This window comes from Zonotrichia leucophrys, chromosome 1A (assembly GCF_028769735.1).
Source record: "Zonotrichia leucophrys gambelii isolate GWCS_2022_RI chromosome 1A, RI_Zleu_2.0, whole genome shotgun sequence".
In the NCBI taxonomy this organism is placed as follows: Eukaryota; Metazoa; Chordata; class Aves; order Passeriformes; family Passerellidae; genus Zonotrichia; species Zonotrichia leucophrys.
Window position 1 is genome coordinate 59,815,312 of NC_088170.1, and position 21,477 is coordinate 59,836,788.

At 38.0% G+C, this 21,477-nt stretch overlaps 1 protein-coding gene and 1 long non-coding RNA gene across 4 annotated transcripts; one reads left to right on the forward strand and one right to left on the reverse strand.

Annotated features, from left to right (window-relative positions):
* Positions 1-686: 686 nt before the first annotated feature.
* Positions 687-9,606, reverse strand: ARMC10 (armadillo repeat containing 10). Of its 3 annotated transcripts, none has more exons than XM_064702910.1 (6): positions 9,419-9,606; positions 7,741-7,882; positions 6,488-6,622; positions 5,024-5,200; positions 3,991-4,062; positions 687-2,812 (listed from the first exon to the last, which is right to left on the reverse strand). In XM_064702910.1, exons 1-6 carry the CDS (start codon positions 9,538-9,540, stop codon positions 2,561-2,563), a joined length of 900 nt encoding a protein of 299 aa, XP_064558980.1. In that variant the 5' UTR covers positions 9,541-9,606; the 3' UTR covers positions 687-2,560. The 3 variants fall into 3 exon arrangements, with proteins under 3 accessions (XP_064558980.1, XP_064558981.1, XP_064558979.1); XM_064702911.1 differs by having other exon boundaries at positions 7,741-7,886; positions 9,419-9,496; XM_064702909.1 differs by lacking the exon at positions 9,419-9,606 and adding an exon at positions 9,079-9,403 and having other exon boundaries at positions 7,741-7,886.
* A 4,454-nt stretch (positions 9,607-14,060) lies between these two features.
* Positions 14,061-16,963, forward strand: LOC135442753 (uncharacterized). The gene is made up of 3 exons (XR_010438715.1): positions 14,061-14,112; positions 16,351-16,390; positions 16,846-16,963. It is a non-coding gene; the product is annotated as an uncharacterized LOC135442753 (long non-coding RNA).
* The last annotated feature ends 4,514 nt before the right edge of the window (positions 16,964-21,477 follow it).

The following is a 21,477-nucleotide window of genomic DNA, read 5'->3' on the forward strand; positions in this document are numbered from 1 at the left end:
CTAATTAAAACCAGTTAATGAGATTTCATGGTGGGAATCACTGAGGTAATCTTTTAACTATAGAAAGTTATCAAAACTGGTTTAAAACTATCCTGTTATTCAGTGTTGGGGGTGTTTCAGATGAAGTCTCTTGTATTCACACAACAGCTTCAGCCACACCTTGGGTGCTACAATGTATATTACCTATTAGTAATTTTGTGGAGGACACCAAGCTGCAAGAAGTTTTGAGTACTTTGAAGGACAAGTTTAGGATTAAGGTTGTTAAGAAAACAATGTGGGTTGTTTTTGTTTCCTGTTTGTATAATCATCAATAGGTTATTCTGTAAAATTATGTGCTTCAGAAAATACATGAACAGAAAATACAGAACACCGAGCTAAGCAGCCACAGAGCAGAGATACACTGAATTACATGGGTCAGAAACTAAATGTCAGTAATGACATGCTTTGTTTTGGATCTGTTAATTCACAATATTTGTACCTAGAATGGTGACCGTCATGTTCTGCTTGGTGCTGATAAGATTCCACCAAGGGTGTGAGGTAGGTGATAAAAAATGAGACATCTTTGCATAAAGGCAGAGTGGAAAGTCTTGCATGATTTCAAACATCTCAGCAGCATTTCTCTATGAAGAAAGCATTTAAAAATAGTTCTTTCCAGACCAGAAAAAGAAAACTGAGACAACACCGTAGCAAGTTCTTGTGTATTTTTAGAAAAGGTCACTTGTTTGTGTCAGGTGTTAAAGCAACGGCTAAGAGATCAACTCTATCAAAAAGAGATAATACTTGAAAAACTTATTTTTAGTTTGAAGAACACAGAAAGGGACATCTAGACATCTCTGTTGTTGAGCTTAGGAAACCATGTATCAGCTGTACCTAGAACAGACTGGTCCTAATCTCTTGTCAGGAGAGGAGAGTGGGTAAATTCTTAGTGTCTGGCATAATCTTTTCTTAGTCAAATTCAGTAGCGGAAAACATTAAATCTACAAAAAGTTGCAAAACATGAAGTGATTGTAATGTAACTTGCTTATTACAAACTGTACAGTGTTTTAGGAGCAGTGGGAAGGAGAAAAGGAAGTTCACTGTCAATGCAGCAATTGTCAAGTTTCTGACTGGGAGTCATGCCAGCTTCTATTTCTGCCTGAACTCTATTCCTGGTGAGTTAAAACTACCTACGTGGATAAATTAGATATGTGTAGCTTTACCCCTGTATTGATCAGGGCTTGGGTGTGTCACAGTTTCAAGGTCATATTTTTCTTGCAGTTTTAGCTATTTGCAAAGTGACCTCCTGAAAAAAAGTATCTATTGTAGTACAGAAAGAGAAGATAGTAATGTTTTCTAAGAGCAGTGAGTATGCTAAATGAGAAAGATGAAGCACTTGGTAACAGTTTAGGTGATACAGTTCTCTTAAAAATGGAACAAAGTGGAAAACTTTCCTAGCCTTTACATTTGACACCTTTTTTAGTTTCTCTGTAGTGGAAGTTTTTTGGTAGTTTGGTTTTAGAAGTATTTTCCAGTATGTTTTCTGTTCATCAAGGAAACTGTTCAGGTTCTTTTACAGTGATGTTTGTATGGATTCCACTTCATTTTGAAGTAATGCTGGGTTGATGACTAAAACTTTATGGGGGCCCATTCTGCAGAAGCACTCATTCCAGTGATGCTCCAGATGCAGAAAAAAAAAGGAGTAAAGATATCCAAGGAAAGGAAGCCCAAGGACTACTACAAAATTGGAAGCTTTTGTAAAAACGTGTATGATACTGCTCCTGTAGACTTTTTAAAAATAAGAATGAGAATACTGAATTACAGTTGCAGATAATCCTTGACTCCTAATAAAATACTTTAAAAAATGTCTGCTTTCCCTAAAGTGACAATTTTAAAGTAATATAAAATCCTTTCAAATATTCTTCAAGTGTAGAAACCTTTCACAGTTGTAGTTAATTGCACTGTAGTTTGGCTAAATGGAGTGGATATACTAAGCATGCAAAAATGGAGTTTAAGAATAAATTCCATACAGGTACAATGAAAAAACCTAGGTTTGGTGACTTTAGTATGCAGCTTTCATTGAAGATACTGATTCTGTAGGAAGCCAATTATAGTTTGGTATTGTTTTTATTTAATATTATCTTGTAAGATTCAGCTGTACCATTTTCATAGGTAGACTAATAAAATATAAATGCCTAATCTCCAATTACTAAATCTTTAGTGCACAATTGCAATGAGGCATTTATTCAACAGCTGTAAATACTTAAAGTAAAAAAAAAGGTCTTTGACATTGCAAGGGATACTTTCATTCACTCACTCATCCATTTAAAATGCTCATTTTACATATAAATGTTTTCATGTTTTAAACTGTTTGCTTCCATTGCATAAATGTAGCAACTGTGCAGTGGTTTATCAGTAATAATTAATCTGTTGCTTTTCTCTTGCTTGTAAAAAATATCTGATCGTATTTAGGGCTTTTTTTTTCTCCATCATTGTTGTACTGTTTACTTGTTGCAGGCTTTCTTAGCCTAGCATTGCCAAGATTAGATATTTTCATCAGGTCAGTCTGTATAAGAAAACAGCACTATTGTGTTAATATTCTCACAACTTGTTCTTTCACTTCTGTGTCAGGGTGATGCAGCAAAGATGCCAGTCTCTGGGCAAATGGGGCAGAGTCCCTGCAGAGTGTGAAGAAAATTGAGTCTTCACTGTATTCCTCAATCTTGGTGCCTTCTTCATCCTTCATGTTCTTTTTCAAGTTGGCTGCAAATGCCAGGGCACGAACCAGAATATCTCTGTTTACACAGTTGTCAAAAAGTGACACCAATGATGGCACCTAGGATATTGAAGAAATAGTCCATACTTAATCACCAGCAGTAAGTACATGGAACTAAATCACACTTAAGAAGATGGAAAAAAAAGTGCACCTAAACCATCTAACACGCAAATTGTATGACATCCCAGTATGCTGTGAACCCCCGTCAGAAACTTGCACAGTGTGCATATCTTCTCTCTAGAAAAGACTGGTCTGTGCATCAATGGGCTAATAAATGCTTTGTATTTTCAATCTCCAAAATGTGGCTGTCTGGAAAATTCCCATTTGAAAGACAGGGTCTGCTTTTCTTCTCAGCCACGTTGCCCTGAATGTTTTTGTTAGCATATCTGATAAATGAAAAATGATACACTTAACAGAGAACTGAATATTTAGCCACACTAACCTTATTTCAATAATGAAGACAGCATTATCTAGACTAGCTTTGCTCATGGCAGATAGCTTACAAATAAATGCCATTGCACATTTTAAGAAAGTTACTTTGGGGAGGGGGATGAGGATGCTGTTTTGGTGTGAAGAATTTGGTGTCAGTTCAAAAGAAACCTGTGTGCCAAGGCCAACACAGCAAACGTCACACAAATTTCTCCATGAAGAAATAAGTAAATGCACAGGGAAATTCACTTAGAGGCAACAGTTTTTATGGCTGCATTTGAATAAAGGTGTGGATTCCAGTGGAATTTGTTGGGTTTGGCCCAGTACATTGGCTATGGAAACAGCAGTTGAGAAGGATCACTTACAGAACTAGTACTATTTGATAGTTTTCAATCTATATACTGACTGTGTGTCTGAAAATAAAGTTTTGGGTTCCTTTTACATAATACAAACTGAAGTTCATGGTATTATCCCTTTGGTGGAAAGGGAAGGTTAGATCAGGCTTCTGCAAGTTATTGATTATTTTGAATGTTACACAGGAACTACAACCACACAGGGTCTCCAAGGGCACAGGCCCTGTGCCCCTCCCTCTCTTAGTACAATATCTGTATTACACTGCCCTCTGCAATAAATCCTGCCCAGGAAAGAATGTGCACTTAGCTACTGATTTTAACCAAGCAGTGTCTAGAATTGATTCTGGAATTGCATATATATTTCTAATACATTAAAATTCTTCTAGTGCATGCAATATTTTAACTGGTAACACATGTATATATGCCAAAAATAAAATGAAGCAGCAAGAATCTTACTTGAGCTCTGAGAAGATGTCTTGTCGTGGCTGGGTTTGCAGATAAGTTCACAAGTACTTTCAAAACTTGAATCTGAAGTGAGGAATGTTCAGTTTCATTAAAAGCTCCAAAACAGTAAGTAAAGCTGTAATGGGTATCAATAATGTCAAAGTTGACTTGGGGAGGAAAAGGCAAAATGGGTTAACCAATATTGAGTATTTTGGTACAGGGAAAACCAAGGTATAGACATGTTAGAAGCAAATTCAGATTGACTTAAACATCAAAATAAGGCAAGAGCCATAAATGAATCCTAGGCTAAGTGCAGAATACGTTTAAAATACGAAGAAGATGTTTTAAGTACTGCATTTAAAATGCACCTTTGTGCTTTCTTGGACCTTGTGATTCTAGTATTTCAACACTGGGAAAAGGCCATATTACTTCTGGACTTAAGTACAATAGGTGTGTTTAGTGGAAATGAGCTTTTTGGAAAACTGGTTTTGAACTGATAGAGCAACCACATACACTGAAGGTACTACAACATCTCGCATAAAGCTGACTTTGGTCCCTAACTGAAACTCATTTCAGTATTACAACAAATAAGCAGGATTTCCACTTGCAGTCACTAAGGTTGCCAGAGGAGTCATAAGCACAACAGAACTAAAGTCCATAGCTTCGTATCACTGCTTGGCATGTTTCCCTGCAGAGATTCATGCATCAGTGAAGCCTTTCCCAGGCAGGTTCTCCTTGCTCTGGGATGCAGTAGCAATGTTTAGAGCAGAAGAGAATTCTGGGGTTGCAATGGTAAAGGCACCCTGCACTGCTTTGGTAGAGCTGTAGCCTGATGGTTCCACTACCAAGATTCCCTTCCCTCCCTGGTTTTTGAGTTTATATTGTGAAACTAATACAAATCCATATTTTAGTGCATAAAATCTGTTATCATTAATGAATATTTGGTTTTTCTTAGCACAGTTTAAACCATTTAACCAAAATGTTAAGAAACAAGGCAAGCAAAGCAGCTTCATAAACAGCTTGTAAAAATAACACTAGCCAGTACCTGTGTCCTTTCAGTTCCTTCTGAAAGCAAATGAAGAAAGCATGGAATGGAGTTTATCATCTTTTGGTGGTACTCATTGGTAACAGACATATTTGTCAACAGCCTGAGTCCAGCTAGCTGCACATCAGAGTTCAGGGGAGCTGACTCAACAGTCCCACAAACTTGTGTAATAAATACCTGGGGAAAGGGGGGAGAAAATAAAGAGAGAATAGTTTTTAATAAAAACCTATTTTCTGTCAAAAATAGTATCAATGGCCTAGCTACAGTAACATAAATGCTTCCTGAACATTGCTGGCTGAATAGTGAAGGATCTTGGAAACAAGTGCATTTTTGTTTTGAATATTTCAAACATTCTAGTGGCATGACAGAAGCAGACCATACAGCATTATGCTCACTAATCTTCCTGAAACATAACTTGCTCTGAAAACTTAAATTGCTTTGCCTCCAACTCAGAAGTGACACAGCTGCCTTAGGGAGTTGTTTTAACAATCACTTATAAATAACTAACATCTTAAATATTGAGAACAAGCAAAGGACAAGCTTTGAAATGAAATCCTTTCTCCCAGCCATGTGGTGCATTTACTGGAGCACACTGCAGGAACAGCAATAACAACTGACATTAACTACTACTTCTACCAATTTTTCTTCTGGATGACAGTATACAATGAATCTTGGAGTCCTAACAGAGGGAAAAAAGTAATTTACCCGTACCAAAGGAATTATTTTCTACTTATACACCTAGACAGATATGGACAAACTCTACTTAATAAAAATTGCCTATTGCTAAGGTGCTGCAAACTGCCACATGCAGTCACACTATCTTTTTATCAAGCTACTGAAACAAACTACTAAAAGTCTTCAAATCTGCCTCAGCTCACCACTTGGACACTTCTTGATCTATTGATTAATCAGATTGATTTCTTTTTTTCTTGATGTTTAGTCCTTTCATATCCATAGCATGTACTGTATTAACCAGTGGAACTTGTTATAATTTATACACACTTTTCTTTTAAGATGGAAGTATCACCTGAAAAATTGGACTTGTACAAATCCAGGGGCTCAATTACTCTTTTTTTCTCCCTCACCTAAGGAGTCCTGGCAAGTTCAATCTGCAATCTGTTCTGTTAAATAGCCACTGCTGATGTTGTAGGCATGTTTGGAAATCATCTTAGCTCACATAATTTTGCTGTAATCTTAGCAGCACAATCTCTCTTTAATTGTATTTTGTGAAAGCTGGACACAAACTGCATAGGTTCCTGTCTTTTATTTTAAAAGTAAATGCCAGTGAAGCAATGCACTTCTAAGTTTTCCTTCCAGTCATCCAGATCTGCTGACTTGTATGTCTTTCATCAAAGCATCCTTAAATACAAGCATCCTGGCTTGTATTTAACAAATACGCTGAAGAACCTATACTATCCCTTTCCCTTGGTTACTTTGGTTTTTCCCATTAGAAAAGAATCTTACCTGTATCTCTTCCTGATTTTTAATATTCATACTCAAATTATTAAGTGCATTCAGTGCTTTTTCTTTAACTTTGGGAACGCAGTCGGAGAGCATCCCTCCAATAACAGACAGACCATTCAAATTTCGGATTATATCCTGAAATATAGAAGATATTTAATAGGATTTTAAAAAATTCAATTTAAATGCTGAAGCATTCCCTCAATGTCTCCATATTGACAAAAATGAAGTATGTGAATGAAGAATTCAGAACTGACTGCTCTGTTTAAAGAGAGTGTTAGCAGATACTGCTTTATTGCTTTACTGAAACTAAGAAGGGGTCTGCTTAGGAACAAAAGTATTAGTTGCTGTTATTTGACAATAGCACATCACCTTTGCTTTTAAAATCCGGTCTGCAAAGCATGCTTAAAGCATTTCACATTATAAAAAATAAAAGGAAATTACTTGATAATGAGTTAATAGAACAGCTGAGCTAGACTGCAGTACCTAAAAGTCCTGCCTGAACAGGAGAAAATTTCAAGATGTAGCTTCATATTATTAGAGGTTCTGAAACTTTCCATTACACTTGTTTTTATTACTGTTTTTAATCTTTCTCACTTAGACTTTAACTGTCTTTTCAAAAAAACCTGCTCTTAAAAAAATTAAATGGTCTAATGAGCTTTATGCTTCAGTTGCATTCTAAGAGATTTATATTAAGAAAGCCATTTTGAGAAGCCAGAATAGATGGCAATCATAAAGAGCAAAAAGGGTGGTACCTTGAAGGTTAAACTGGTAAAAAGGTATGAAAATTGGCATCCAGCTCACAGTTTTTCTGCATTCTGTGTCCAAATGATTTGGAGATGCTTCGATAGTTGTAAAATTGCTAATGTGCAAACAGCACATAACTTTGTGAGGGGCAAAAAAGATAGTTTATCTCACTAAAGTTTAGATCTGAACCAGAAAGTATTTAACCTAGTATTCAACCCTTTCATTAACATTACATAATTGTAAGTAACAAAAGATGTATTTACAACACTTTTGAAGTACAGGACTTTGTATGGATTTTAAGTGGTCCAAACATTATAATTTGATAAATTCTGTGAAGCTGGTGAATTATATTATTTGAGCCAGCAGAAATTAAGGCAGACATTAAATAGATTTTAGAGCACAAGCTGTCCTAGCTTTCAGTCCTGTGTCACTCTTTAGCAAAACAGCAGCTCTCCCCTGCCAGACTGGCTGGCATTGGACACTGTTGTTTTCTACAGAACAATACTCACTTGATTTACAGAGAAGGCAGCACTGTTGCTGAGAGTGATTAAAGCTTGCTCTTGAATTAATGGATCATCTGTGGCCTGGAGCAAATGAATAAGTTTCTGTAGAGCATCCACATCCATGGTATGGGTTGACACTGGAGGACTGCTGTCTGTCAACGTTTAGAAATGAAATACTTGATACTAAGTTTGAGACATTTCACTTAGTTGCTACTTAATGATTTTTACAAAGCTGAAATTTACCTCTCAGTTGTAGGACATATTGTTCTAATGTAGTGCCCAATCATCATATCATGGTAAAAAGATTTTTATGACACTAAGATTTCCATCCTTTTCCTGAGTCCTCTAATTACCTCTTTTGAAGGTGGAGAATAAAAGGAACACACAATTAGAGGTTGCAGTGAGTTACTTCCTGGTTAACCAATAGCAAATCTCTCCTGCAAAATTATTAGGAATGTTCACCAAACATGGTTTGGGGGTTTTTTTGTGCCCCTAAAATGAAATGTGGAAATCTGTCTGGGTGCTGTAGGAAACAAAACTTGCAGTTTACAGACTACTACTTCCAGAAATTACAATAATGACACTGATCGTACGCTGAGGTCCTCTGACAAAGTAACAGCCACGATGTTAGGAACTCTGCTGATCATGGCATCACTCAAAACAAGGAGGAAGGCTGCTTCTGAGTCAGGATGATGTAATGGAGTACCTGACCTTTATAAAAGGGCAACAAATGTTATCAAAGGCCATTTCAGCCAGGTTGGAGGCAGAACTATTTAGGCAGCTGAAGAGCCATGAAACCTGATCTCTGACTGCTGCACTAGTCATAGCTCATAGCTTACTCGAGATGACTTCTGAGAAGCTAAGAGTGCTTTAAATTCCACAGCTTTACATCAGCATTTGGCCAGGCAAACACCATAGTATTCTTTCAGGGTTAAAAAAAAAAAAGAGATCAAAGTTAATTATGATGATTCAATAGCTCACTTCAAACACAAAATCGTTTTTCATCCTCGTCTAAACACATTCCGCTTAGCTTTGAATTATAGGGGGAACACAAATAACTGCAATAACAAGAGTAAACACAATGATCAGACGTACGCTTTGGGGGACTAATAAAAAAAAATAAATAGGCTTTTCTAAAAATAAACCACACTCCAGAGCGCCCCAGATTGCCACATGGCTATGGAGGGCCGGGACTCAGGGCTGTGGCACCGCCTCTGGCAGGGCGCGGAGCCACCTCCGGGGGCCGCGGGCTGGGAACCCCCCGGGCCCCGCGGAGCCTCCCCCGGCCCCGCCGCACACCGGAGGGGCGAGGCCCGCCCTGCCCGGCCCTGCCCCGGCCCTCACCTGCAGGCGGGCTCCGCTCGGCCGCTGCTCGCCGCCCCCGCCGCCCGCCCGCCGCCAGCCGCCACAGGCAGTAGCAGACGCCGGCCCCGAGCAGCAGGGCCGCTGCCGCCGCCCTCACCGCCGCGCCCCGCGGCTCCCACATCAGCCCGGCCGCGGCTGCGTGGCCCGCGGAAGCCACCGCCCCATCCGGCGCGGCTCGGCCGCGGCTCTGCCCTTCCCTCGGGGCTCGGGTGCAAGGGCTACGCCCGAGAGCCCACAGCTCCGTGTGCAGGCGCGGGAGAGGCTCCGCCGCAGCGTGACAGCGATGCGCTGCGGTTTCTGTTCTACAGGAAGGGATTACCCGCGCTCCGGGCCGGCCTGGTCCCGCAGCGCGTTCCCAAACACGCTGCCCCTCGGGAGGCCGCCAGCCGGAGGGAAGGCGCTCCTGCGCCATGGCCGCCCTGGCGGGGGCAGGCACATCATCCCCAGAGTGCGGGACCGCCGTCTCCGCCGCCCCTGGCCCTCCGCCACCCCCTGCGTGTCCAGGCTGTCGGCAGCCTGGTCCCGCTGGAGCCGGTGGGACCACAAACTCCCGTGGTAACATCTATGGCAGGGAGCCACCGCCACCCTCCCCCACGGAGAGTCCCCCTCGGCCCTCAGCAGAGCCCTGGGCCCGGCTCGTTGCGCCCCTCAGCGCTGGCTGGGGCATCTCGCGTCCCTCCCGCTGCTCTCTGCTGCCTGGGGCATGGTTTTGTTCTGCTCGTTTTGTCACTAGCATGCTTCAAACGATTTATGAAAACTTTTGGAGCAGTAACAAGATAGAACAAAGTAATTCTGCTTTATAATCTATGTTAAAGCGGGGATATAAATGAAGACGAACCCGGTGAACTGCATTGCCACTTTCCCTGTTACGTTTAACTTCTGTGTTAATTACAGAAGAGCCTGTACATTCCAGCCAGGTAATTACTTCCTCATGAGTGCAATCCATGTTTTCCAGTGGTCTGTCAGTCATAAAGATGACACTGGATGCTTCAGATATGCTGGTGGATTAGGTATTCTTGTTGGCATAGGAGAAATAGACTTAAAAATATCAAAGGGTAAAACTGGCACAACGTGAAGGACTGTGGGGGAAACAGGGTTACTAGGTTTGCCCTTAGAATTTGCAAGAGTTTTGTGATTCTCTGCGTTTCTATATTTTCCTCCCTGTTTGTCGTGTTCACCTCTGCTTGTTACCAAATCTGCAGCAGCTGTTTTTCCGTTTCCTTCAAACAAAAAAAAGAGGCACAATGCACAAATGCAAATTTAAGAGATATCCTGATATATTTAAGCTGCCCCCATTTGCCATCAGCTATTACAGCCAGGATTTCCATAGAAACACTAATAAAGAAATCTTGAGCCAATTACAATAACTACAGAGCAGTGCTGCCATGTAGACTAAGTACTTATCCTGGGAGTCTGTCTCTAGGTCATTCTTTGCTTTCTAAGCACAAAAAACCAAAATATAAGATGTATCACCATGAGGTGTCTTTCTTGATTCAGCACTTTAAAAAACAGCTCATATTTTTCCAAGCAAAAGTTATAGCATTATAGCTATAATAGCATTATTGCAGCAGTGAAATTAAGTTAATGGACTAAAAATGAAAGAATTAAGGATAAGATTAAAGGAAGACTCTTTTAAAAAGAACCAGTTAAAAATTACCCTGTGTGAGATATTTTTATCCTTGTTTTTCTTGTTTCTTATATATTGCTTGCTGATATCTAGCCATATTTCTTATTTAATTTTAAATATTTTAATTTCTTTATGAAGTTACAGGATGCTTGGTGTGAAGATAAATGAGATGATACTGGTCCTTTTATTAAGGAACATCAAAGCTGAGACCTTTGAACATTTATACACATAGTCTCAAAGTTAAGGATATAGAGTTCTAAAATGGACATTTACTTAAGTCTTTTTGTGATGAGGTTGTGGTTTGGACATGATCCAAACAAGCTGAAATCCAAGTAATCTTGTCCAGATAATTTAGGATTCCCTGCTGGATCTGAGAATTTCCTTCCTGTCTGATTTCTGTCTGTTCTCACCCAGATTTACTTTTAAACAGTACTCATTAAAAGTCAGGCAAAAGCTGTAAACACAAATCCTGCAAACAATCTTGTGTGTGACAACTTCACTGTAGTTAGTAGCTATATTCTTACCATGTTAGAATTGTAAGAGCAGGCCTAAGATCTTTCTGCCTTGGGACCCAAATTAATTTTGCCATGAAGGGTAAATGGCTAAAGAAGTATTAAGAAGAAAGGGTGAAAACATTGGTGATGGACTTGTGATTGCCTGGCATAACTGACACAATTGTTTCCTGTTTTACACCTGGTCCAAGGATTATTTAAGAGTACTTGAAAGAGGACTGCAAGACAAAGTGTTACAATTCCTTCCTTATTTAATTAATATTCTCAAATGTTAAACAGAGGCATTGCATTTCAGTATATCACTGGATAGATTTGATTTCTTGTGTTGAAGAACTTTCAAAACACCCAAAGGAGAAGAAATTGTCTGTTTCTTTGAAAAAGGGGTGGGGAGAAAGGCAAACAATCTATGAAACAAACTTGAAATAAAATATGGCAGTCACATACTGGCTTATCCAGCAGAGGGAGTAGTTTACCAATGTTGGGAATGGCTTTGGGAATCTGCCCATAGGAAAATTTGTGATGAAAAACCATTTTAGCGTTTATTATTTAAAACATTGCATGCCATGAATTACAGTGATAAGTGGTGCATTTATATTTTTTAAACATAGTCAACCACAGCCACACCTGGCAAATTCCATTTCTGTTAAGAGGATTGAAAAGATGCTAAGGTTGGAATTGGTGTGTGGACTAGTGTTGTAAATATTCAGGTGTCTAAACTGAAGACAATGGCCTTTAATTTTGTCTTCACCTTTTCATATTGGTCTTGACTTTGATTCATGGAAACACAGAAGAGTTTGGGCTGGAAGGAACATTTAGTGCAACCACCCTGCCATGAGCAGGGACACCTTTCTTTCCCTTGATCAGCTTGCTCAAAATACTGCCCAGCCTGGCTCTGAACACTTCCAATAATGGGGCATCCCAACAGCTTCTGTTCAACTGCCTTCAGAGATCCCTTCCAATTTACATTATTGTCTGCTTCTGTCCCTGCACATGGACTGATTAGAGCATGGATGGCCTGTTGGGTTGCTCCCTCTCTGTACCTGCCTGCCCTGCTCTCTGCCCCTGCAGGCAAGGGGCAGCTTGACAGCAACTTGCCTTTTTTGCCTCTGTGCCATCCGTGGCTGTTGGGAATTTAGCTGCTAGAAAATGGAAAAGTACAAAACCATGGCTAATTCCAAGTCCGGCACCTGCAAGATAGCAGTGTCCTTGGGCCTAGCTGTGGTAGGATAACAAACAGTGAAAGAGGCATGAGAAAAGAGAGATGTAACCCCTAAGGAATGAGGAAGAGTTGATGGTATAGTTTAACCAATAGATTGCTTAGCTTACAGAATATTCATAAGCTTATTACTCGCTGTATAAGTGTCTGATGCTCTCTTCAATAAACGGAATTTGCTTATCACTCATATTGAGTGTCTGAGTCTCCCCTCACCGACAAATGGCTCGTCCCCGACAAAGGCCCACATTTTTTCTCTGTGACACGTGGCTTTTTCTCTTTGTCCACAGCATGGCTTTGATTTAGAGCCTGCCTCTTTTTCTTTGTCCTGTCATCTTGCTTCCTGAAAAGAATTCAAGTACAAACTCCCCATTAATTTAACAGCAAGAGGTCATATCTTGAAAGTAATATTGGATGCCATGTTTTGACACTTTTACCAGGCACAAGAACTTTTTGTTTATAATTTCCAGTAAATATGCACTTAAATAATTGCAATTTGCCCATATACATTAATATACTTTGAATGTTCTTGCTGTATGTGAGCTGAAAGTCCAAAAGTAAATGATCCATGTCCTTTAGCTGATAGGTAAAGATAGCCAAAGGACAAATGAGAAAAAATGGTTCATTAGTTATTGTGCATTGTTACTAAAAGATAATGTAAAATTGTATAAGAAAACAATCCTGAAAAGCAAATATTTTTTAGCTGCATTTTGTTTTCAGTGTTAGTTACAAGATCAATTTTTGCCCATTCAACATACTGTTTACCTCATAGTATTAAACTTGCTTTAGATTCCATTTCTTATTAAGTAAATAAAATTATCCAATCTTATATACATTCTTTAAAATGCACATTAAAAGCAATTAAATTCTTTGTAGGAATTGCTAAAGAAATGCCACTTATTTTACTATCCTAAACTCAGTTCTTAGAAGTCTACCCATGTAATTATGCTGATACATGCAATATTACCTTTAAAAATTGACTGAAAGGTAACTGATAAAAAGACATGCCTCTATTTTGCATTGCTTTAAAAGATTCTGGTAAACTGTTGTTTATTGTTAACAGCTTCATAACCAGATGGTACTTTGCTGTAAATACAAGGAATTAATTTGCAGTTTCTTTTTGCAGTGCTGCTCTGTGGTGTATTTATTGCTCATCCAGAAGATCCACTGACATTTTTAGAAGAAAAGCTCAGAGAAATAAAGGCAAAGGGATTAGATACTTTCTTATGATACATACTGAATTATTCTCTGTGTGTGGTTTATAATATTGCACTTGGACTTTTAAAATATGCTAATGGTACAGCATCTTCTGTGTAGACTGCAACTTAAATAAGAATACTGCCTTTTGCAAATATTGATGGCATATGATATTGCAAAAACAGTAAGATAATATCTCTAAAAATATAGAATACATTTTATTTTTATATCCATGGGTTTGGGGGGTGTTTGGGGTTTTTGTTTGTTTGTGGCTTTTTTGTCTACAGAATATTTAATGAATATAGCCTCCACTTAATGCTCCTCTTTGATTAGGTGATATATTAAACCCTTACTTTTGTGGTAATCAAAACTGAGGTGATGTTAATTGTTTTAACTTCATTGCTGTCCACAGCACATTTACCTGTATGAACCAGGGATGTGTCTTTCAAGCATCATTAAGTGAGGTATTTCTCATTTTTTTTCTTTCTCTGTATGTTCTTTCACCCTGTGAAATGAGCACAGCATGAGATAAAAAAAAATTAGGATTTCGTTTTGTTTTTACTGGAATCTTAGAAAATGTGATATTTCTTGCTTTAATATTCTCTGCAATTTTCTGATTGAAGTTTTCAGTGGTGTGTGAGTAATAAATCCTTAATCTTCTAAACAATTGAGTCAGTAAGGTGGCATGCAGTGTGACTGGATTTTTCTCTTGATTATCTCTGTATAACTGTACTGAATTTTGCCTTCTGTTAGTACATCTGTCCTGAGTTCACAGCAATTACTTCAGCTGTTTCCTCTTTTGCTGACTATTCAGTTAGAATTCAGATGAGTCCAGAAGTGGAATGCTTGATTTATACAGTACACATATACAAATACAATCCTGTTGCAGTCAAATCCTCTCATAGATTTTCTTAGGAGTAAGAGCAATACATGAGATAAACCCCAGTGTTTTCTGAGGCCTATTGCTTTTTGTACTTTCAAAGGATCATATTTTCTTTTACAGTGATATTTTTAGCCCATAGTCTTACACAGTTTTGGTTTTGTAGAAATTCAGACAGGTTTATTAAAATACCAGTTAGAATCATGGTAAATAGCCGACATAACAATGGGTCACGAAACAATTTTAGCAAAGAGTAACTCAAATATTTAGTATGTTAAATAGCTGAATACAACTGATTAATAAAAGAGTGAACATGAGGGATGAAAGCCTGAATTTAAGTTATTGAGCTTTCCTTCAAGGACAGAAATTAGTTCTGGTTTGTATGCTTATTTAACTTCTCTGTGTAAAAACAGTAGTGTCATTTGGTAGTGAAGTACTTCTAACTATACACAGAAAATTATACTTGAATGTTCATCACTTCAAATTAGATCCTTTAATTTGCATCAACATGGAAAAGACAAGATTTAATTTTTTTTGTGTGACTCAAAACATTTATAAAACAGCATTACTTTGTGTACTGCCATAAATTATTTTTTAGATGACTAAAGAATTGTGTGACTTTTACAGCAGCAACTTAATGAAGCTTTATTTTGGGTAATTATATGTATTTTCACATACTCCAGGAACATCATAGGAAAAAATTTTTGCCAAAGTATTTATGTTGCTTCTTTGTGTGAGGAAAAAGTTTTCATGTTAAAACAACATAAAGTGAAATTACAAACTTAAATTTGGTATTAATTTCCTCTGATGTTATTCTGTGTTAAAACTCCTCAGTTCTGACTTTACTCCTGTTCCAAACCTGACTCTTCTGTACTTTAATCATCTCTATTTGTGAGATATATGGTTGTATACCCAGACATAAAAGGACAATTTTCTTTTAGGTCTGAAAGTAAACAATCTGTGTTCTCTTATGCTCTTTCTTTGGTTTTCTGTGCTTGGGATAAGGAAGATCACACTTTATGTAATCCAAATTCTCCTTTGAAAAATGGGGATAGTACCTAGATATGTTTTAAAATATGACAATCACAATAAATAAGCACATCCACTGGTTTCTTTGTTATGTGTACAAAATTTCATGATCCTCCATTTAGAATTAGGTAAGGTGGGTTATTTTGTTTTGAAAAGCCTTCAGTGCTTATTATATAGGAGGCACAACTCTGCTAGCAGCACTGGTGTAAATCCTTGCTTATGACAGAATTGGCAGGGAGGTGAATGTTTTCAAGCTGTGCTGTGGTTAACCTTGGTGCAGATTTGTCCAGGGTGTTTTTAGTCATTTTAAATATCACAGGTGTTGGAGAGACACCAATCTCAGCAGGCAGTATATTCCAGTACTTCACAATCCTTTCTTACTACAAATATTTTCCTAACACAGTAGCCCTTCTTGCAAAAAAAACCACCAAAAACCCCAAAGCCACCACCTTTTTTTTTTTTTTTTTTAATCTTATTGTCTTGTGCAATAGGGACATGGAAGGTTATTCGTTTTTCCTTCAGTGCAGCCTTTCTAAGATTGTCTCAGCCTAGAGTTTTGCTAATTATCACATACATTGGACTGGAACAGAACATGTTCCATTTATAATCTCTCTCAAGATTTTTTTTTTTTAATATGATACGAGGGAGGTTTTGGCAAATAAATGTAGCCATGGAAAGTATTATTCATTCAGCAAGCCAGATACAGAGAGATACTGAATTTTAATATATCAGTGATATATGACTCATTTGAAATACATTTTTGTTCTGAATCTAATTATTTCTTATTGCTTAGCCTGGAAGGAAAATGGGACTTCTACCAAAGGTTAAAATTGGTAAGATATAAATTGAATTTGCATTCTGTTACACTGGGGTTTTTTGTATTGCCAAGGAGATATGAATAACATCTAAGTAAATGCATGTATCTAGCACTTTTAAATTATTTTCTATTACCACTCAAATGTCCTCCCATAAATACAGATCTGTACTGTAGTGAAGTACAGATGACAGTAACAGGACTTTATGGCAGTGGAAGCAAGCAAATTTTTATTGCTCAATACTTCAGAAAATTACAAACAAGTAGAAATTTTATTAAAATGAGTAGATGAATTGCTACTGAAAAAATATCATCAATGTGTATTTTATTTAAATTATAAATAATAAACATCAACTCTATTCAGAAGTTGATATTGTTGAGCTTGACTGCTTTGAATTTTACAGCAAATTGCAGAGTATTGTGGATTTTACTTCAGTTCAGAAACTGTAATAAATTACTCATTCTGTTTTACAGTTCAGAAGATGGATAAAATAAAATTTGCTGGAAAGGAATGAGAAAAAAGCTGGTGGAAGATGGCTCTACAATAAATCCATTATAATATCTAAATATTAAAAGTTATTATACAGAAGTGGGACATGTGTGTGGAGACCGACAAGGAAAAGAAGACATGTAAGGCTAGGTAGAAAAAAACACATAATATATAATCTGAAGTTATGCTGTGTAAATTAAATGTTCTTGGTCCAACAATTTACCTAGCTGTCTTTTTGCAGGTTGAGCTGTGACAACTTGATGCCATGAGTGCCTGGAGAGTCAGGTCCCTGTGTTCTGTGCTAGGACAGGTGGTGCTGGTTCCCTTCTCCCCAGACTGAGCAGTGATGCTGGCTGGGAGGTGTTAGGGAAATGGGATGTATGTCAGAAGTATGGGGTGGAAAGAGTTGGGATGCTTTTCTGGGAGGTGAAGAGTGCAGTGATAGGGTTAAAACAGGAGGGATCACAGACTTGGAGTCTTAGCTTTGATTAGATGGAATGCATGATGAGAGGTGAGGATGGTGGGAAAATCGAATTAAGAAAGTCAGAAGACAAACTGGTATCTTAAAATACTTAAAATTTTAGTCTGACTAGATTGGGCTGGCTAAAGATGCCCTGTTTCTGGAATGTATCAGGGCATTCTCAGGGAATAATAGTCTCAAATTCTGTCCATTCTTAATAGCAGTTGCACTGATTGGTTTTCCATGATTAAGTTAGAATGCGTATAACTGAGTAATTTTTTAATTGTATGCATTTATATTGTGTACCCTTTTGTAGACATTTTGGATCAACAAGTCACCTAAATGCACATTTCTGGTACAATTCAGCATGCCCTGGGATATGTGCTGGGAACTAGGGCTGTGGAACTTTGGCACAAGCTGCAAAACTACAAAATAATGGCTTTATTTATGTGTAAAGTGCAGAGGGAGCAAAAATTATTACAGAAAAGCAGAAAACCTACCAAAATGCTTCCATTTTTTATTTAAAATATTGCAGCTCCCTTGATCCAGAGAGAATTGTAAATCTGTGTGGTTGTCACCTGTGTGGTTTCTTTTTCTTGTCACTATTTTATTCAGGATGGGAAATGCAGAAAGAGCTCTTCTCTTCAGAAGACAGAGCAGAGGTTTGCTGTGGCTGAGTGCCTGAACATTTGCTGAAGAAAGGCAGAGCTCTTTCCCTCTTCCTTTGTCCCTCTGGGAATCCTCATGTTCTCTTTTTTGTGCACCCAGAATGCAGATACAGTCTCCTTCAACAGAAGATCATTATTGGGTGTTGTCTCCTCCAGGCCAAATGTGTTTGCTCTGAGCATTCACAGACTGTGGAAAATAAAGCATGCCTGGACTTTTCAAAGTTCTGGAACTTATGATTAGTGGCCTTTTTTGTCTCTGGCACTGTAGATGATGTTTGGTGATGGATCATTTCAAAATTACAGGGCCTTCAGTAAATACAATTATTAGCACACTATCATTTATTGCAGCTTTCTGTTCTGCTCCTGTGCCAAAAAAAATTGTGAATTTTTACTTATGGCTGGACAAGATCTGTCCTCAGGGCCAGCTGGGAACCATTTACTTTGTAAATTACAGTTTCCTAAAAAAGGTCAGTGGTACCACAGTATCCTGATGTTGAGTTATTGACAGAAAATGATTGCTGTGTTTTAAAGGTGGCTGCTGTGGTCTGGATACTGACATTTAAATTAGTGGAATTTTGAAGTCAAGGAAGTCATCCACATGTCCAAATTAAACAGACTTTTGGTTACAGAAGCCCATGATGGATCCAACTATATTTATCATGGATGCAGATCTTTGAAAAGATGCACAAGAAGAATTTGCTATCAAAAAGGCCTACACATTTTTATACCTTAAAAAATCTTTGTAAACAGCAACTGCATTCTGAATCAGCTAAAAATCTCTAAAATTAGTGTGGCTATAGCAGTTCCAAAAATTCTGTGATAAGAACATAAAGCCAGAAAACCTGGAAGAAGTAGAGACAGCTTGTTGAACATACTTTGAGGAGCAGGCAAATTACCTGAATTGTATTACCAAAGCAATTAAATGCTGGTGGGAAAAGCCACATTATCAGTAATTTTCCTTCTGATTTTTCCATTTCTATCTAATGAATTTATGGTCTATGGATAATTGTGTAGCTAATATGAAAATACCTTCTATAAACCACAGTGGCATCTTTGCTGTTTTCATGCTGATATATTACTATTAACTTACATATCTTAAATGCAAATTTCTTTGGAAATGTTTAAGAAAGAATTCTCTTCAGTGACAGGATATGGGATAAAATCAGAAAGTGTTTTTTTATTTTTGTTATCAGCCAATTACCATATCAAGTTTAAACTGCTGCCATTAGTGTATTATTGTGCAGTTATAAAAGTAATTACACTAGAAGCATGAAGTTTTTCTCATATAAAAGTTGATGATGAAGGATGTTATTAAGTATGTTCCTTTCTGGTTTCTTTTTCACAGTTAGAATTGCAGATTTTAAGTGTTGCATATCAGATATTTCAGCATGTGATGGTGTAATTCAGTACTGCAAATGGTTGTGGATATGCAACATTTTAGCATGTAAACATGTAGAAAATATTATGCAGAAGTGACATCCATGTGTGTTATGTTTGAATCTTTGAGGTTGCTGTTCTTTTCATTGGCCTAGCTTTAAGGTATCAGTAAATGCTACCTTGCTAGGAGCCCCCTGGGCCTTCTCCAAATGGGCAGTCACAGGTCTCAGCCTTACTAACAGGGAATATGCTCCGGTTCCTTAGCTATCTTTTTGCCCATTGTTGGACTCTGTCCAGTGTACTGGGAAGCCCAGAACTGGACACAGTACTCCAGGTGTGGCCTCACTTGTGCTGAAGGGAAAAATCATCTTTCTGGATCTCCTGGCAGCACTCATGATGCAGCCCAAGATACCACTCATCTTCTTTTGGCAAGGGCACATCACAGGTTTGACCTGGTGTTTAGCAGGACATCCAGATCCTGTTCTGACAGCCTATGTTCAAGCTGGGCTGCCCCCAAAGTATTCTGGTGCCTTAAGTTGTCCCTTCCCAGATGCCAAAATTTGCACTTCTTGAACTTCCTGTGAACCCCTTTCTCCAGCCTGTCAAGGTCGCTCAATGGCAGCACGGCCCTCTGGTCTATCAGACAGACACCTGCTCCAAGTTCAGTGTCTTCTGCAGCCCTGCTGAGAGTACACTCTGTCTCATTGTCCAGGTCATTAATGAAGATATTAAATAGGACTTGGCCCAATACTGACCCCTGGGCTATACTGTTAGTTACTGGCCTCCAACAAGAGGCTCACCAACAAAAAAACCTAAAACAAACCCAAACAAAACAACAACATCAACAACAACAAACAAGCTAACCTCCCCCCTCCAAACTAACTGTGGTCCTAGGTTAATGTGATGTTCACAAATAATCAGTACTTGATTCTATTGCCAAATCAAGGTCCTTCTAGATGTAAAAAAGCATCTTAGTTCTTCCTCATTCTGTGCATGTAAGTACATGTGACTGAGGGTTTGGAGGTTAATTCCGTTTGTGACAGCATTTTGCAATAGTTTCAGGTCGGTAATATCTTTCTCAATATGGTTGTGTGCTCCACTAAGCAGAGACGTGGGAGGAAAACTAAAAAGCCTTTGTGATCAGTGTGAGAGGTTTAGTCCTAGTGTGAAAGTATATTTGATTTGTTAGGAATCATCTGCGTCCCAACTGTTACTCATCTATCTTATCACGAAGAGTCTGAAAACATCTTGGAAGTGTTTTCATGAGAAGAAAACCTCCTCTGCTACAACTAGGCAAGACCCCAAACCTTTTTGATTCCTGGCACACTATTTCTGAAGCAGGAGAATTTTACTGATTGACTCTTTTCTAGCCTACACTTTAACTGAATTCAAATGCAAAAAAGGAAAGGAAAATGTTTTTTATTTTCAAAATAAAAAAGGGGGTTTTTATGTTTTAAGACTATAATGCATGCTATTATTTAATCAGATAATACATTATTGAAATTGTTGATGCAGCCTATGGCAATTTGAGTGTTTCTTTTGCTTTAGAAAATGACTGTAGTTTTGGGTGAGAACAATTTTGTCTCTAGATTGGTGATGAAGAAGAAAACTGGGTAAGAATAAAAAGTATTTTGGTCATGGTTTTGGCTTTTATATCACAGGATAAAATAACATTCTCAATATATCAGCATGCAAATTTTTTAGTGACAGAATTTAATCTAGTATCATCGTGAATGTTAGGAGGTAATAAAGCAATGCAAAATAAACCATACACAGCCACATCACCTCCTTTATAGGCGTTGTACTTAAAAACATTAAATCCTTCTATGATTGTTTTCCTTATGTATTTGGGTTCAAAACTGAAATCATTGTAAGGTTTCTTGCATCCAGAGCTTAAAAAAAAGTAAAGAACAGTTGTGATAGAATTATATTTTGTATACAAATGGCCTTCACTATCACATTATTTAACTGATTCATATCTAGTGTTGATTATATCTGTTGGATTGTCAGTATGTTGATTGCCACCCATTTTCATTTATCTTACTAAATTCAATTCTTGTCTCTACAAATCTTGCATTTTCCATTTTTGTAGATAATTAATGTTTTCTGTG

Coding starts and splice junctions, on each gene's coding strand:
- ARMC10 (XM_064702909.1), bottom strand. CDS start 9,220: ATGTGGGAGCCGCGGGGCGCGGCGGTGAGGGCGGCGGCAGCGGCCCTG. Junction 7,887..9,078: donor CGAGCGGAGCCCGCCTGCAG/GTGAGGGCCGGG, acceptor AAACGTTGACAG/ACAGCAGTCCTCCAGTGTCA. Junction 5,201..6,487: donor AAAATCAGGAAGAGATACAG/GTAAGATTCTTT, acceptor CCCTTTCCCCAG/GTATTTATTACACAAGTTTG.